The 19,440-nt window shown below is 33.5% G+C and overlaps 1 protein-coding gene across 1 annotated transcript in view; it reads right to left on the bottom strand.

Moving 5' to 3' along the window:
* Positions 1 to 10,432: 10,432 nt before the first annotated feature.
* Positions 10,433 to 19,440, bottom strand: part of LOC145239835 (nucleoporin NUP35-like) — a 42,911-nt gene continuing 33,903 nt past the window's right edge. Inside the window, exons 9-11 of the mRNA XM_080103382.1 lie at positions 19,224 to 19,352; positions 16,407 to 16,613; positions 10,433 to 12,108 (exon numbers count right to left, since the gene is read on the bottom strand). Of these exons, the coding sequence (XP_079959508.1) occupies positions 12,031 to 12,108; positions 16,407 to 16,613; positions 19,224 to 19,352 (414 nt within the window). The 3' untranslated portion in view covers positions 10,433 to 12,030. The remainder of the gene's footprint in view (positions 12,109 to 16,406; positions 16,614 to 19,223; positions 19,353 to 19,440) is intronic.

Genomic DNA, 19,440 nt, shown 5'->3' with positions numbered 1-19,440 from the left:
AACACTTTTGGCATTCACTCGAGGGTCGACAATTTGTGATCTACACTGATCACCGTCCACTTACATTCGCACTGCGTGCTAAGCCAGACAAATATTCACCTCGCGAAGCTCGTCACTTGGATTTTGTTTCGCAATTTACCAGCGATATCCTACATATCTCTGGGGGACAGAACACTGCGGCAGACGCTTTATCTCGTTTCCCTATTAATTCTCTGTCCTCACCTTTGGATATCGATTTACAACAAATGGCCTTAGACCAGTAAAGTCTGGACATGCTGGATCTATCGTCACCTGAATTCACATATCTGCCCATGCCTACTTCAGACACGCAGATCATATGTGACAATTCAACAGATTCACCTAGACCGTTTGTTCCCATGATTCATCGTAGAGCTGTTTTTGACACACTACACAATCTAGCACACCCCGGACACAAAGCCACAGTGAAGCTGATTACAGCTAGATTTTTCTGGCCTAATATGAGGTGTGACATCACTACCTGGACACGTTCCTGCGTTTCCTGTCCGAAGTCAAAGGTGCATCCATGCACCCCTGGGAACATTCAGCACCCCAGATGCTCGGTTCAGCCATGTTCACATCGATCTGGTTGGACCATGGCCAGTCAGCCAGGGATTTACTTATCTCCTGACCTGCATAGACCGTTTCACACGGTGGCCTGAAGTTATTCCCCTTAAGGACATTTCGGTTGAATCTGTAGCGCGAGCCCTTATATCGGGCTGGATAGCGCACTATGGAGCCCCCACAGTTTGAATCCCACCTGTTCCAAGAACTTCCCAGGATTTTAGGGATCAAACGTATTCGAACAACAAGCTATCACCCAGCTTCGAACGGGATGATAGAATGCTTCCATCGACAATTGAAAGCTGCCTTACGCGTTTACCCTGACCAACAGCGATGAAGCGAATGCATACCTGTTGTCCTTCTTGGCTGTCATGCAACTATCAAAGAGGACCTGGGATACTCTCCAGCCGAACTTGTCTATGGAGTACCTCTATCGCTGCCAGGCCAGATGCTGATCTCGATAGAACTAGGATTGTCAGATCCAGCTCTGTTTATAAACAGACTGCAAGCTTACTTTAGTAAGCTCCCACCCATGAAACCTAGGGAGCAAACCATAAAATCTTCGGTCCCCAAAGACATTTCTTCATGGACACACGTGTTTCTAAGAAAAGACTGTGTGAAAGCCCCTTAAGACCGCCTTATACTGACCCTTATCGCGTGTTATCACACACTTCTAAACTTTTCACCCTGGATATTAGGGGCAAAAAAGAAACAGTATCTGTTGACAGAGTGAAAAGAGCTTTTCTTGACTCAGAAACACAAGACACACATATCCAACCTGCATTCACACAGCATAAAAACACCTGAAGTGAATACTGAAAATGACAACTATGTCACTACTACATGTACATGTACATTGGCCCAAAAAATTATGTAAAACTTTGTATATTTAAACCCCTGTAAATTCGGTTTATTTTTAAAAAAAAGAAAAAAAAAAGAAATTTTAGCTGGAACTTTCTATGTAACTCCACGTGTGTGGCTCCTCGACATCAGATCGCCGAACTCCCAACGTCGTGTACCATGGATTTTTCATTCGACTGTTCTTCTTATGGCTGGATCGTCCTTTTCCTGTTGGCGACTGTTGATGAGAACACATGCGGTTCACAAAATAGAAATATGAACAAAGAAAGGAAAAACACAAACGCCAATGTTCACATATAAATTGACTGCTGGACTTGTGAGTGTGCGTGTGTCTTCTCCCCATTCTATTGATGTTACATTCGTCTATCTCTGTTTCATAGTCAACTCTAAAAATTGTCCACGACTCTATTTCATAGTCAACTCTATAACTGTTCAACTGTCACTGTCCAACTTCCATCCGCTGCGACGGGCATCTAGATGTCTACTGACTGTCCCCTCTACATTGGTATCACAGGTCGCCCACCTCACCCTGGCTACCGGAAGCTGCCCTTCCCTGTTTTATCAGTAGGTTTCTATTGTTATGGTTGATTGTAAGATATTTCCGATTTCTTTGTTTATTCTAAGCTATTTCCTCTCTATTGTTAATCATAGGATATTTCTGATTTCTTTGTTTATTCTAAGCTATTTCCTCTTCCTTTGTCTATCCTTCCCCTCTTAGCACTTAGTGGCTCAAATACACCCCAGGGCCACTTTATAGTATCACATCTATTCTCATTACCCCTTTATATATTCTTTCTTTGGCAACATAAACTTCCAGACATTACATTGCCTTGTGTTCTGTATTTTTCTAAAGACTGCTACCTTTTTATTTTTCTTCATCGGCTTTTTGCCTAAACAAGGCGTGATATAGCAGTTAACAAACTATTTACTATAAGCGGATCAATGCCCGGTGCCAAAGTGATTCAGCCACACTGACCAATCAGTTGGCAGGGCGCATTGATTTGAGCTGTCCCCTTAAGTACTACTTTTAGCCCTTTGGGATCTCAGTTGCAATCGCCAGAGGGACACCAGCAACCGACATATACAGACCTCTCTCACTCACCCCTCCCACTGCTATATGTTGACAACTGCAGTCTGATGGCAGACAACACCTTCAAACAGACATTTACACTTTCTTTCTTTCTCTTCAGTCTGAGATACAATCTCGCCTTTTCTAAATAAACCTTTTATTATTGTTTTGTTAAAAGCAATGTCGTTTGGCCTTGTGTTTATTTAAGTAATTATTAGGAAAGAAATGCACAACATTTCACACCATTATCCCATATCCATAGTAATTTTAAATAAATGGGGCATTTAGAAGGTTCAAATATTTTCGGGGATTTAAAATTTGTAACATTTTCGCTAATAAGGTCTTCTGGATAACCGTTATTAATGAAAATTTCCTTGATCTTATCCAGTTTGGTGTCTAGTTTACTTGGTGAACAAATTATAAGGGATCTATGTACTAATGTATAAATTAAGCCGATTTTTCACAATTTAGGCACAAAAGAAGCCCAGTTCACATACAGGCCGGTAAAAGTTGGCTTCCTGTAAATGGTAGTGAGAAAGCCATATATATATATATATATATATATATATATATATATATATATATATATATATATATATATATATACTAGTTGTACCCTGCCACGCGTTGCTGCGGCTCAAATTGGCACAATGGAAGAAGTTCCAAAATGGGAAAATGCATGTTTCTTATAGGTTTAATTTCCCATTTCATATGGGTACATAGTTTTTGTTGTTTCATTTTCTTAGCTGATATAGAGATTTTCTGATTTGGTGACTCTTGAGCACGTAACATAAATTGTCCATGTGAAAAAACAGTTAGTGTGTAGATGTAGGCCACACAATTGTAAAGACTGTTCCCTGAGCATTGTTGATGGTTATTGCAAACGACAATAAAATTGGAAAGTGCAATTTCCTAAAGTGTAATGGTGTATCCGGTGGAATTATAGGAATGTATGAAATGAAGATATATTCACCTGTGAAAAGTTGTTAAGATTGTTGCTTCTATGATATTGTTTTTTAGTAATTTTTTTACTGCAAGCCATGTGTGACGTCACCATCTTGAGGGAGCGATGTTGCTCCCCATTGGGGAGGTTGAGACCCCCCCTAAGCCCTGAGGGAGACCAGGTAAATATGCTGAGATTGTCTGTTGAACGTTAATTGAATCTCGGACAGCGGCAGTTGACCTATCAAAAGTGACTTGAGAAAAACAGACAAATTTTATTGGTTAAAAAAAAAATCTAATAACAGGAAATTAGCAGGAATTGTCAGATAATGTAGAAACGAGATTTGTACTTGTTGGCCTGCAGAAATCCTGTTCAGACTATGGCTTGCTGAATGACGGGTTTGACCCATTGGGGTCGTGTGAAAAGATTTCATTGTTGGTCTCAGATTTTCAGAACTGTAGACGATTTGCTGAATTGCACACATGCAAAATGGCTGGGAATTCCCCTTTTAACGTGTTGAATTTTGATTGGTTCAGCAAATCACTGGACCTTAACCCATGACCTTAGTATAAGAGCGCATACTTGGGTCGGAAAAGCTGATTTTCGAGAAAGAAACACGCTTCCAAACACCGCTCCCCCTTTCATCGTGACCGCCATCCAGTGGACGGAGAATAGATTTGTGAGACTTAAAATGTTTTTGGTGAACTGAATGATGTACATACGTAAAAAAAATCTGTAACTTTTGTGAAATTAACTTTTTGCAGCTAGAAAACCCTGAGTGTCTGTCTTCTTTCTCAGCGTGCATGCTTTGCTTTTGCTTTTCAGCAGAAATCAACACAGAGAACATTGTGAAGCTGTCCCGGTTGACGATCACGAGCCACAGTTTTCGATGAGGTTAGAGGTCAGTTGCTGACCTGAGCACGGGAGGCTGCCACACATGTGCCATTGCAAAGCTTTGATTGGTTTATATTTCACATGATAATTAGTGCACCAATTTTCAGTTGCAGTACATGTGGTGGCATCCCTGGCAAATCTAGCTGTTGGATAATTAACCATTTTATCTGCTTCCACAACAGTGTTGATGGATTTGTATTTGACTACCTCACTTGGAATTTTATGTTGAGCGTTAAGTTCATGGACGTCTTTGTATTGAGCTGCAAGAATAGCTCGTTCACACAGTCAAGTGAAATTTGTATAATTAATTTGAATATCTGGAAAAACCTATTTTACCAACTCTTCTTGATAAGAGTCAAAGAATTTTGCCCTTAACTCATATCAGCCGGCACTTTTCCATACCCAATTTCCCACAAGTGATGCAAAAATTTCTGTGCGGATTGAGCAGTCTGCAACTGGACACGCATATTTTGAGTTAGGTTTAATGCCTTCATATGGCACCAAAAAGTAGAGTATTTGAGGCAAGCATTTATTTCATCTGCTGGTGTTGATTGAGGAATTACAGGTAACATTTGTCTGAAATCTCCTGCAAGCAATATTACTGCATTCCTAAATAGTCTGACACTGCCCCGCAAATCTTGCAAGTATCGACCAAGAGCCTCAAGTGATTTTTGCACGACATTGTGCATTCATCCCAAACAATAATTTTGCATTTCTGCAATATTTTCCCCCCATACTGGATGGTTTAGAGATGTTAAACATGAGATTTTTGACAAATTGAATGTTTAATAGTAGTTTTAAAGTAGAATGAGTAGTTTTACTTGGTAGCAAGGTTGCAGGTATTCTCCATGCAGCAAGGGCTAAGACTATGTCATTTTGTTACCGAATGGCTGAAAATTCAATTCAATTAGAAAGGTTTTACCAGTTACTCCTGGTGCTGTTCAAGGTAGTAGTTATTTCCAAATAACTTCTATTATCACAGTAAGTAAATTAGGTGACTAAAATAGGATTTATCCATGTTTTGACAATGCCTTATTCATTGTAATTAATTCAGGAGACTAAAATAGGATGAGAGATTAGAGATGGATAGATAGAGAGAGACAGATAGAGATAGAAAAGAGAAAGTGAGAGGGAAATAGAGAAAGGGGAGATAGAGATAGAGGGATTGAGAGATAGACAGAGAGAGAGGGGGACAGTTAGAGGTAGCGGGACAGAAGAAAATAAAGAGGGGGAGAGAGAGATAGAGAGAGAAAGGGGCTCAAAGAGAGATGGGAAGGGTGGTATAGAGAGAAAGATAGATTGAGAGAGAGATGGATGGAGAGAGATGTTAAGAGAGGAAGAGAGAGAGATGGGGAGAGAAACAGAGGGTGAACTACACTTTAACGTTTTTTTCCTCAATCAGTAGAGGAGAAATCCTTTTAGACTGAGGCAATTTTTATTTTTTGTTACTATCCAGAGTGCCCTTCTTTTTTTTTTTTGGAGCTAGATTTTCCACACATAAGAAACTGACCGGGTTATCAGTATTTTCACCTAACAATTTAATAAACAAAAAGATATTGTAAAACTTGAATTTAACGTGAAAATACTATTTTAAAAAATAGTACAGTAACATAAGTGCATAAGCGCCACTTTATTTCAAATATTTATTTTCAAAGGACTATTTGAATAAATCCACAATGATTTAAATTTTAAGTATTGTGTAATTATTTTCTCAGCATTCGGCTCGGCTTTCTCCAGCACATGACGTCAACAACCAGATAAAGTCGAGCGTTGCCAATGAAATAATAGCAACACTATGTGAAAGAAAAAGTAAAATTTTTAATGTAGAAACATCAACAGAAAAAACACACAAAAAAAACAAAACAGCAAAAAACCTACCGTTCATTTGTATTTCTTATTAAATGTTTGCAGAAAATGACATTTTTTTTGTCAAATAAATTTTAAGCAATTTTTGCAATAAATAATAGCAACTTTCTTTTTAAAGTATTTTTTTATAGTTTAGAAAAAGTGAAACAAACTTTTCTGTATTTTTTGCAAGTATTTATGTAAACAACAACAAAAATTTTTTTTTAAATTGTTCTTTTGCCAAATCCCTGCGAGTAGTTTTTGTTTGTTTGTTTTGTTTTGTTATGCCAGGAAGGAACATTTTTCTCGGAAGGATGTATTTTAGTGGAAAGAGGGTTTCAGCATCGTGGTCGTACCCACGGATTGAATTGTTTGTTTCTTTTTTTTTTTCTATCTCTTCCAATTGCTATCAGAATTCTCGTCTGATGTTTGGTGCGCGCGTAGAATTGAAACTCAGCGTGCGACATTGTGATTGGCTCACCACCATGTTACGTCAAGCAGCAGCTAAACCCGAGCTGTAGATGTCTTGTTCGGAGAAATCCGAGCCAAACGCTGAGTTACATCTGGTGCATAAGTGCCAAATAATTTTATTTTTAGTTATGCTTTATTTCTTGAATTTCTGTTTTACTCTTAACGATTTGTAAAAAAAAGTTTGTTTTATACGCACATGTAGTCAGAATTGTTATTTTTCATTGTTTAAAAATAGTCGACCGAAAAGAAACGATGTTGAAAAAAAAGTTGTTTTTTTTTAATATGGTAATATATTTTACTAATAGATATATAAAAAACATGCTTGGATTAGATACAATCACTATTGCAAAATATGACGGAAAGCAGGCCCATAGTTTTCTAGTTTATTTAGGCTGAACAAACCAAGCGTTTCATATATATATATATATATATATATATATATATACATACACACACTGTCCTCAGATTTAGAACTAAGGAAGTTAACTAGCGTCTATGCAATGTTCATAACTTCTCTCATTCAAAAACTCTATATTGTCATTGTATTTGCCTGAATTTGGTGTTTAATAGTTCTTAATTCCCTTCATTCCCACGGCAATTGTTCAGTAGGGCAGGTCGATTTTGGAACCCCAGTGAGGCAATGGTGATGATAGTTGGGGTTTGACATAGAAAAAACCCACATGAAATATTTTTTTCAAAATCGTTATCTTTGCTTGAGGAAATGACTTTAAAGTTGAAAAATTCAAGTGATTAAAAGTTTTTCAGTGAATTGTTAAGAACGTCCAGTCATCAAAACAATCCGTACTGTTAAGAAAATAGAATCATTATTTAGAATAATTTTTAAACTACATTTTTAAATAAAATGAGTGAGGATAATGCATTAATAAATATTAAGTGTAAAGGCAAAATTATGTATTTTAAATAATAACGACCAAAGTTCGCTTTTTCATTTCAGGAACATTTTTGGGGTGGAAACATTTTAGATTTCACCGCCGCAAAACACGCTCGTTATTGATATTAAAAATTAATGTTTGTTTATTACTTAATTTGAAAACATTGCGATTTAGGCTTAATTATTTCGAAAGGAAAAACGAAAAAGACTTAAAATATATATTATTATATTTCATGTGTCTGCAGTGAATTTAAACGTTTGTTTTATCTTTTTTAATTTGTTTTTCTATTAGGTTGACACAAAAACAATGTCATTTTTTGACGTTCAAATGAACGTTAAAAGCATTATTTTTGCACCAACCTAATATTTCACATCAAATTCTATTTGAAATTTTTATTAAAATATGGTAATACTCCAGTTTTATATCAAAACAACAAAAATATAGTCCATACAAATGTGAAATTTAAAAGACTTAGTTGCTAATTAGCTTTTTTTTTACAATTTTGTTTAATTAATGCAGTAAAAGTTGAGATATTTTGCTAGGTGTGATTCATAATTAAAATTATAATTCATGTATATACTTTTCTTTCAATGTATTTCATATAAATATATCAGTTTTAATTGAATATTTTATAAAAATAGTGAAATTTCAAAGTCCGTGTTGTGAAAAATGCTATGAAAATAAAGGATTTTTTAGCATTTTTCTACACGATTTTAAAAATTAAATGCTCAATTTTCTGTTCAAGATAGGAATCTAATTTTTGGTATATGTTCTTATCACATTAAATCCCAGCTATCATCACCAGTGCCATGTTGATTTTCTGAAAAACGTTGCAAATCGACCTGCCCTATTGTTCAGTGGTCCTGAGGTAGAGGTTCAGCAAACGGAGCAAAAAGTGGCTTTGTGGCTGAGTTTTGGTAGGAATTTTTACCCTATACTGATGATTGCATAAGCATGAAACACGAGTGTTTGTAGATATAAATAAATATCCTTTAATTTATATATATGTATATATATATACACACACACTAGACTACCCGTGACCCGTTGGGTCAGTATGTTAGATTAGCTATGGAATTAATGTATGAGTGTGACACTTGTGACGTAAAGAAAATAGTTTTTTTGTGACATAACAGAAACATTTCTATGAAAGTATATTAAAATGAAAAAAGAATATAGATAGATTTCTATGAGTCATTCTGTTTATAATTGTTTATTTTTGAAAAAAGAAAAACTTACAGCCATTGAATAATGGTTTGCCATACTTATAGGTAAATGTGCACTGAACAGATACCATAATACTTAAAGTTAAATTCAAATTTTGATATATGTTAATTTAAACACAAAAAAAAAACAATTGGGACGCTGAAAACGTACACAGTAAAACAATGTTTTATCGTCGCATTGATTATTTGTAACGCAAATTAAAAAAATATATTTTCGGGGTTATGTAGTGTAGAAGAAAATGTATGAATGTTTTTTAAGAAAGGTCTATTAAAAAATGAAGAATAAATTAAAAAAAAAAAAAAAAAGAAGGCGGTGGGTAAATCGCAGTAAAATACTCTTATGGTTGTCAACGGGTTAAAGTAGATTTATTTGTAAGAAAATTGCGTTAAAATAACTTAAACGTAATACGGAAATGAACGATGTAAAAATAAAATGCAGAAAGTACTAGCAATTGTTTATTTGGATAATTTAAATGTGAAAAAAAAAACAAAAAAACAAACAATTGGGACACTAAAAACGTACACAGTAAGCCAATACATTTTATTGTTGCATTGATTATTTGTTTATGTACGCATGCGCAACCAGATTCGTAAATAGGATGTTGAGTTACAACACCTGTTACAAGGTCATTTACAATTATATATATATATATATATATATATATATATATATACATATGAGAGAGAGAGAAAGATTGCTTCTTTATATTTCGGAGTTTCTAATATTTTTTGGTACTGTGCTATCATCTGGCCGGTTTACAGAAAACACCAGAAAGTGCCGAAAAAAAAGTCCTGTGACTTTCTTTTTGTGTAAACACTGGTCATTTTTTTTCAATGAACAAGCTGAGCATGCGGGGTATCCCTCCACGAGTGAAAAATTTACTTTCACCATGACTAATGTTTGTACAAAATTTAAAAATTCAAGGAAGGGTTAATGAAAAAGTGCAAATAAACGAACCCCGAAACAATTTGGGGGCAATTTTATCCCTGTAATGGCCCCTGGGAGGGGGGGGGCAGAGTTATCCCAGAAAATCCATTCTCGCAAAAATTTACTTTGACCATTTGTGTAAAATTTTTTAAAAATTAAAAAAAAAACAATGTGTGGTAATTGAGAAAAGTGCAAACAGACAAACGGGAGTGAATTACTAGCTCCAATCCCTCCTTTGTTGAGAGACCAAAAATATTTCTTTCAGTAAAAATCTAATTCAATGAAAACTTATTGGTAAATTTTTACAAACATTTAATTGTAAGTTTCAGAAATAATTTTTGTTTTAATAAACAATAGATAGTAAAAAAATTTTTTTAAATTTATGATTTTTCGGGGTTTTTTTTATTTTTTGTTCAAATTAAGATAAATAGTTTTTATATAAAATAAACTAATGATCGCAAATGTATTTTTTATGATTTTTTTGTATTAGTGTTAAGGTACTCAGCATTTTAGCATCTTCCCGCATTTTCTGTGAGCTACCCTGACGATCGTACAGTCCTTACACTGCATAAGTACTTATTTTTTTGTAGTGGCTACATGTATATGAATATTTATTAATCAATGCAGTGAACTTTTTTTTAGTATACTGTTCCTAGCTCAGACATATCGAAAAGTTTTATTCAATGTTTAGCCATTAAAAATGAAAACAGAATTCAAAAAAAATTTCCTTGAATCTTTAATAAAAGAATTTTCCGTTCATAAAATGTACATTTCAATCAGCAGAATGTGTCGTATTCATGTAAAATAATAAACAAAAAGGTTATTCAAAAGGTTAGCAAACTTCCATATCACATTCAACTCTGCATTCTATGAAGTGAGCCTGTCATTCTGAACACAAAAGAAGTTAAAGTGGATTGAGTTTTAACAGCTAAATTATTCAAAAATGTCAAATGTGTAATATATATACATACATACAGGATGTTTAAAAAAAACAAAAAAGAAAAAACAACATCATTTTATAATCTAATAACTGTCAATCTCCTTTCAAACAACTTCAAATTTGAATTGCATTTGTTTAACCAACTGAAAATGTTTATTTTGTTAATGCTTGATGTCTCTTTACAGGTATAGAAGTGGCATATTGTTTGACCGTCTGTGAGCATGCTTTAAAAATGGCCCTTGGTGACTTGAAGTATGCTCGCACAGAAGCAAAGGAGACTGTACAGCACACATTTGTGAGAGAAGAGTTCTAAAAAGTCACCAACGGCAAATTTGAAAAGAAAAAAAAAAAAGATTTAAATGTAGTCTGCGCAGGAACAAGAGGATATGTACAAACAACATGGTTTTCATGCAGTGAACATATTGAAACTTTATGAAATCATTAAGTTCACATAACTTGGATTTTTTCACTTAAATTTTAGAGGGATGAGTCTTATGTTCAATAATAAGCTTGTTTACTTTCATTTGGTTTGAGTGGAGTTTGTGATATTTACATCTCAAGTACTATCAATTTTTTAATACACATTGTGTACGTATGTACATGTGTGCGTATATGTATGTATATAATATTGGAAATTTATTTCCGACAGTATACCGAATGTTAAGTATTAAGCTACTTTTTCATTATTGTTGTTATTTGCATACAGGTTCTTGCCCAAAATTCCTTTTACATAAAAAAAAACAAAAATAAAGAAAAATCTGCATGATGTGACAAAACGAAAAATGTTATATTCCAAAAATTATGTAAATTGATAAAATGGTTTTATTTTTAAACGAAAAAATCAAATGTTATAAGTATTCTAGGCGAGGAATGACAGTCTCCCCCACCATTTTGGAAAAAAAAAAAATCTATACAAACAATGGGAGATAACTCAACAATAATTCATAATTACTAGATTTATGTTATCATTAAGCCTACGAATTCCCATTAATCACTTAAAAAGGATTTCCTTCATAATTTTTAGAATATATTTTTGTTTCATTACAGGTGTGTGCATCTTTCTTTTTTTCTTTTTTCTTTATTTTTGTTTAATATAGGGTGAATTCTGGACAAGAACCGGGATAGATGATATTGCAAAACACACAATATTTAGTTTGCAGAGATGGAAACAAAAACACACACATTAGACAGCCTGAGTTATTTTTCACTTTGTATTTTGTTTCTTGTTTTGTAATATTATCCATGAAAACAATAGCATCAACAAAAAAGTAACTTAATATCTATATAATTTGTTACATATATAGGTATGTGAAGTAGGTAGAAGATGGGCATATCAAAATCCATAGCAAAAGTTTTATTATGCTAAGAGAATCCGTTGTTACCAGCCAAATACATATTCCATGGCTTTAGACAAGAAATCATTGCTTTTTTGTGGAATTCTTGCAGTCTGGAAAACCTGAAGATAAAATAAAATTTAATTAGATATATACAAAAAAAAAAAAAAAAAAAAAAAAAAAAAAAAAAAAAAAAGGTCAGTTTGTTTTCAATAAACATATTTGACTTTTGAATAGATAAACTTGGTTATATTTTTGAGAATGTTATATAACTTTTTATTGATTAAAATCATTTTTTTTTTTTTTAGACTTTCACTATTAAGACAACATTCATACAGGTAAACAATGTTCTTTTTTTTTTTTTCTTATTTTAATGGTGGTATTAACCCGAGGAGTCAGCCTCTTGTGGAGAAAAAAAAGGTATATGTGCAATGTTATTGATAGTTGTTATAAAGTCTGTGTGCTGCATGGTTAGTGCAAATTTTGAATAGAGAAATTTGGTCACATCTTTGAAAACATTTTTTAAGTTTAATTTGAAAGTTTAGAAAATTTTTCAAATTATTCAGACTACTATTCTTATCTTGGTTATTATGTTTACTAAGTTTTGCTCGATGAATTTTTACAAAGATTGTCCAGGAAGTTCAAATTATCGTAATAACAGAGGTTAGAAAAATGACTCAGCTAATATTGTGACCAGCTCATTACGGTATCCTTTGCTATACGAGTATCATTTATGGTTGTCTTTGCTATGCCACATGGCAAAGCAATTTTTGTCTGCAGTGCACTGTAAGCATACTCAATTCAGGAGTATGACACAAACTTAATATTTTGAGTTATTTTCCTTATCTGTAGTCAAATAGCACATATTGCTGTTGAACAGATCTTGGTTGAGATGAATAAGAGTTCACCATCTGGCAAGTAAAAAACAGATCTGTTTAGTGATTTACTTATACTTGCAGGGAAGACAGATGTGCTACAGAAGTTGTCTGTTTGGCTTGGAGCAAAGTGCAGTATCTGTTCAGATGCTGCACTTTATATTTTCAGTCTTCAGGCAATGAAATGAACGGTCCTTCTAGACTGAGGCAATTTTTATTTTTGTTCAAATCCAGATTGCTTCTATTTTTAAGGGAACTGAATTTTCCCTACTTTAAAAACTGACTTTGAATGTTCTTGGGGGATGGGGGTGGGGTAAATAAAGACAGTTTTAACATATTCTCCCTCCATGTTTTTTGCTTCCTTTTTTTAAAAAGAAAGGATTGAATTTACAAGTTGATAAGCTTTACTGCAGAAAAACCTAGTAAGTTGCTAAAAGGTCTTGAATTTAGGAGTCAGCTCTTTGTTTAGTATGTCTTTTCTACATCAGATGTTCGTTGCATGTTGGCCATGGTAATACAACGTGATTTCCATCATGTTGGTTTTGATGAGGCTCATTTTTAACAAAGCCACTACATGTCTTCTTCGGCCTGCTTTTTCCTTTGTTACCTCCCACTGAGGTGTAGGTATATCCAGAACTTTATTCAATATGTCTATATCACCATATATAGTTGCAATGCAGAACTGCTTCCAAACTGGGCACCAGGGAATTCAGAATTAACCATCATTAAAACACAGAGTAGAACCCTGGGATACAGTAGCCCTAGGATACGTTTTTTCCGGTTACAATGTGGAATACAATGTTTTTCCGGCCCCTAGTTACAGTATTTGCCCCACCTTACAGTGTTATTTATAATGTTATTTGATTATAGATATGTGTATTATATACTGTACTGTATTTTGTTACTAATTTTTAATGCTGTATCCCGGGGCTCTACTGTATTACAAATCCACAGGAAAAAAAAAAAAAAAAGACTGAATTTATGTGAACTCAACAATCACCCACATGTAACATTATAGACATAGTTGTTGCAAACCAGTTTCATTTTTTAAAATAACTGTATTTCACTCATCATCATATTCAGTTTTCAGGTTAGTTTTATGTACTAGCATATGTTTGACAGATTTTAGATTCCAAACTAACCTATTTTCAAATATCTTTCTTTCTCTAAAATTCATATTTATAACTCCCTTTGCCAACCATGCTATTTCAACTGTCCTACATCTACTAATACAAGCATTCATTACTTCTTTCAATATGGCTATATAATTGAAGTATTCCGTACATATATCCCTACACAATTCAGATTCAATCTATTTTGTGATTTCAGATCTAAGTCTGTTTTTAAAATTCACCAACACAGGTAATTCAAAGAATTACCTAAATTCATGTGATTTTTTATCTTTCAGGGCTCTACGGACAAATTTATCTTCAGTTGACCTTTGATAACTAAATATTTTCGTTTACTAGCCGAACCCAAATGATTTTTGACGTTATATGACGAGTATGTACATCAAAGATTTTTTGTATTTTTTAATAAATATAATTCTAAATATACACTGAATTTTATGTTGATACTTGAACGTATAAACATTCGAATTTCCTCAGATGTTTTTTTAAACAGCTTTTGCTAAAAAAAAAAAAAAAGAAAAAAAGAAAAGAAAAAAAAAAAGTATATTGTTTTGTTAAACTTTTTATTTTTTTAAAATAATTTGACTTTGCTCATTTTATAAAAAGATATTTTTTATTCAGTAATGAGCTTTGGAAGATTGTCGGTGAAAGAAATACAATCGCCAAAAGATAAACATTTCATTATTTCTAGTCGCCACTTTGAAAAATCACTCACACATGAAACTGTTTCACTCGCAATGTAGAGCCCTGTCTTTTCATAATTAAGGAAGTCAAAAGTTTCATGGGTTGGATGCTCTTCTTCCTGATGCCGGCCGGTATCATATTACTACCATATAAGACATGGAAAAACTAAGACCCAGACACACACACCACGGTGTCAAGACTACCCAAGCAGTGAGTAAGATAAAACTACCCAGAATTGAATTTCCACCGGCAAACAGATCAATGGTTGGAAGAAAGTTTTTTTTTAGTTATTTTTACAAGGTGGTCACCACTTATCAAGGCCTGGAAGCCACTTGGGGATAAGGGTTATTACGTTAGTATTGAGATTTGATAAAGTGTCTTACTTAAGGGGGCGATTCATCAGGAATTTGTTTATGTTGGACTTGAAGACATCCAGGTTGTAGTCAGGTGGGAAACAGACAAACGGAACAGAGTTCCACAGGCGTGCACTTCTAAGAAAGAAGCTTTGTTCATGGAATCTACGCTTTGGTTTTGTCACAGATAAAGAGTGGGGAAAATTTTTGACAGTGGTTTCAGCTAGACGGGTGTTTTTCGTGAAAGATTGGCAAGGGGGGGACCAGGGATTGAAGCTCAGATGATAAAACAAAGACAGGCTCGCAATGTCTCTTCTGTGAGAGAGAGGTTTCAGGGAAGAGAAAAGGGCATCCCCCACGAAGTCTATTTTGTACTCTGTCAAGACAGAATAGGCTGTTTTTAGCAGCTCCTGCCCAGATGTGGCAGCAGTACTCCATCCTTGGACGTACTTGGCTTTTATATAGATAGAGAATTGCATCAGCAGTGAGATATCTTCTGGAGTGGTAGAAGGATCCTACCATTTTTCCAGTGACCTTGGCAACAGACTTGATGTACGTGTTCCATTTCAGGTCAGGAGTGAAGGTCAAGCCCAGAAGCTTATCAAAACCTGGAGCTTCCCCGAGACAAGAGCCATCCATTTTTATTAATGCCAGATGAGGATCAGAGCGTTGATGATGCATTGAGGATGTGGTCATGTTATATACCAGATTTGTATGGTATGGTGAAAAAGAGATCGACTAAAACATCAACCAAGAAAAACAGATAAGGAAGATGAGAGACTTGTGCAAGAAAAATATTTATTTTTGTTTATTCTTTTTAATTTTATTTATTTTTTATTTTATATATTTCTTTTTCATTCAATGAAAATGTGAAACACTCAGACGTTACACGACACGAAAAATGCTAAACTTGTGTACAGCATAGGAAATGCTAAGCCGTTAATCATATAATTTTGATTATATGGAACAGTTCATTTGATATAAATGTAATTCAGATAATGAGGCTTTATATCAGGGGGGAGGGCACTTCGCAAAAAAAAAACGTTCAGACTGAAATTAAATACACCACAAGTGAAAACGGCCGATAAACATGATTATATAGAGGCCTACAAAGTAAGCTGTTTCTTCTAAAGAATATCTTTGGTTGATGCTTACTTCATAGGGAGTTTCTGCTACTGTTTCAGTAGCAAATATAATTCTTTCGTTTGTATTTTCAAACTTCCGTCACTGTTGAACATAGCACTCGCTTCCTCCATATGATTTTACCAAAAACATTCAATTTTAAAGAGTTCTAGGAACTCATAAGAATTATGGACAAAAAAATAAAGAAAGAAATAAAAAAAAATATATATATATATATATATATTTTTTTTTTTACCTCATTCTGATTTATTGATTTCTGGTGTAAAGCTCTGGGAGTACCAATGGTTTTTACATTTGGACTGCCAATTGGAGTGCCCGGAGTATTTCTGGCCAAAGAATGAGAAAGTGTTTTAGATACAATTGGAGTAGAATGGAATAAATTTCTAGAACTTGACACAGCACAGCTGGTGTTTAAATTTTCTTTGTTGCCATCCATGATAACCTGAAAGGAACAAAAAATAGAATATGGAGAAAGATTTAGTATTTTGGAGTAAAAAAAACATCTTTTTTAGTTATTACTTATATTTACTCATCTGAATGAATAGATGTGAAAATGAAATAACGTGAAAAGGTCAAAGGGTCTTATTTCAAGTTACATCATATTTGTGATAACAGTGCTCAATTTCCTTTATCTACTGCTCATCTACATGGGATTTAAATCATAAGGTTATTTTGCATAGTACTTTTAAAAAAAGCACACTTAATTGTTTTTTGTTATTGTTTGTTTTTTAATTCCGTGATAGTTTTGATTTTAATAATATACTAGCAGGAATGCCTAGCATAGCCCGATCATAAAATATGCTTAAATATGATATTCTAATTTATGCAGATTCCGTATATATTATTATAGTCAATTTTCTATCGATTCTTATATATTATACGTATTCTTATGTACTTTGATTTCAAAAATAAAAAATATATCCATACGACTTGAGTGCATCAGCTTGAATTGAAACCGAAACCAAAACTTGTGAAGAAAATAAACATATACATATATATAACTTGAGTTCTTTCAGTTATAATGGAAACCGAAACCAAAATTTCTGAAAAATTCTTGGTAAAATTATTTATTACATGAAATGGAATGTCATAACAATTTAACGACAGTCACTCGGAAGAAAAAAGATATAAGCGTGACACACAAAATAACACACACACTATTATATTTATATATAAATAATTCTGTTTCAGAATATGGTTTTATTTTGTGGGCAAAGGTTTAGCATAAATATTAAAATGTTCCCTTATTTTTAACAAGCTCCAAATCATTCCTACATTGTAAGTAAAAAACCAAGAAATCAAGAATGGCATTTGTTTAATAGTATGTATTAATTGCCGTAAACAATTCATAGCATCTGATTGAGCACAAGTTATTTTTATCCATTATAAAAAAGTTACTTCCTTTTGCCTCTTAAGATGGATCATCTCACTTTGCCTCTCGTATTCAAAACCAGCCTTATCTGATTGGACAAGAAAATCTGGTTCTTGTCCGAAGTTCCCCCATGACGAAACAAATACGGCATATTCCCAAAATCATGTAAATTGATCAGGAAGTTTTATTTTTAACAAAGAAAATCAAATTTTAGGAGTAAGCCATCTTGAAGGACAAGTGCAGATAACTCTACAATAATTCAAACTTGCAAGACCAGCCTTGTAATGTCTATGATTTCCCATTAATCGTTTAAAAATTATTTTCTTTATCAAAGTAAAACTACATGATCAATTCATGTGAGTTTTTATCTTTTTGTTCAGTTATGGATATCTACATCATAAAATTTCGTTTTTTTAATGAAGGGGAAATTCTGGACAAACACCTACAATTCTCTTGCCCAATCATCAGGCACTTAATCTTGAAATGAAAGCAAAAAGCCTTCCTTAGTCCCCTTTTGAATGCTGTCTTTGCAAAATTAAGACGGATGCTTGAATTAGCCTTTACTGGAATTGGACATATTCAAGGAGCTGTTCAGTTCAGACATTAAAGAAACACATTTTCACAATAAGTTGATCTTTTACTGAAGCTTCAAACACATTTAGTTTTGCAAAGACATGTCTTGCATCATAATTAATACATATTTAACATAAAACATACCTCCTTCATTAATTCATGATAGCTTTGAATAATAAATAAAAAAGCCACAGACAATCATATATAAAAATATGAAGAAAAATTAAAACACATACTGGCAGGCCGGCACCCAGGATAAAAAGGGCTCCTTAACCAGTTTAAACACTACATAAGAAGCAATGGTGTAAACCTTCTGGTCTCTGAAAATTATACTCCAGCCATGATAGAAGCCAAGTCATCAGGCCTTGAAACCAGAGGTCCTATCCCCTTATCCTCATCAAATTTTGGCAACAAGAAATAAGAAAACAAGAAGCTTAAAAGCCAGGCCATGGAATGTTGCTCAAAAGAAGGTGTTGTTGTTTTGTTACCACTACTCAAAGTTTGATCCTGACCGAAAAAATATGCATCACCATCTTGTGTACATTTTATTCCAGCACCTTTCCAATGTTCAGCAAACAATGAGATTTTTTCGCTACCAAATTATTTCACCATAGCCGGAAGAAATTGCCCATTCATATCGTTCTAGACAATACAAGCATGTAAACCACCAGAATTGCTCAGATAGAATTTGAAACAGACATGAACAATTTCATAGTCCATCGTGTAATATAAACACACATTTTATATCTAATATATAAAGTAAAGTTAGTCCCTCTCTCAAGTTTTGTCATCAATAGTTTTCTACAAAATCAACATTTGATTCTAGTTATTCTGGTGGATTGTTGCAGCAAATTAAGAATAATAAAAAATATAATTTGATTTAAAGCCTTCCAGTAAATAACCAGATCCAAATTATTTTCATAATGTCATTAAAAAGAAAAAGGAAGGGTATAATTGCATTCATCAATACAGAGTTACTTCCCTTTGTAATAAAACATTTGGAAAATAAATATATAAATACATATAATTAAAAAAAAATGGAAATGCAAGTAAAGATACCACCAAGTAATATTTGGATAAATACAACTTGTTAGAAATGTTACTTACCTTGTCTATACAAGGTGTTACTCCCAACATAATGCTTTCCCCAAATATTTTCCCATTTTTGCTCAGAGCTTTTTTCGCCTGCAGTTTGGATTGGTAATGAATGTGCATCCAGTTTCCTTCAGGTGAAATCTGAAGAGATGACAAAAGAGAAATAACATTTTAAAGTCAAAATAAATAAACTTAATGGAAAGGCATTTATTTAAAATCACTAATAAAT

Source organism: Euprymna scolopes, chromosome 19 (genome assembly GCF_053919585.1).
Source record: "Euprymna scolopes isolate OS-2025 chromosome 19, ASM5391958v1, whole genome shotgun sequence".
Taxonomy (NCBI): Eukaryota; Metazoa; Mollusca; class Cephalopoda; order Sepiida; family Sepiolidae; genus Euprymna; species Euprymna scolopes.
Note: the sequence above shows the minus strand (reverse complement) of the source record. Positions and strands in the feature narration are given on the sequence as shown.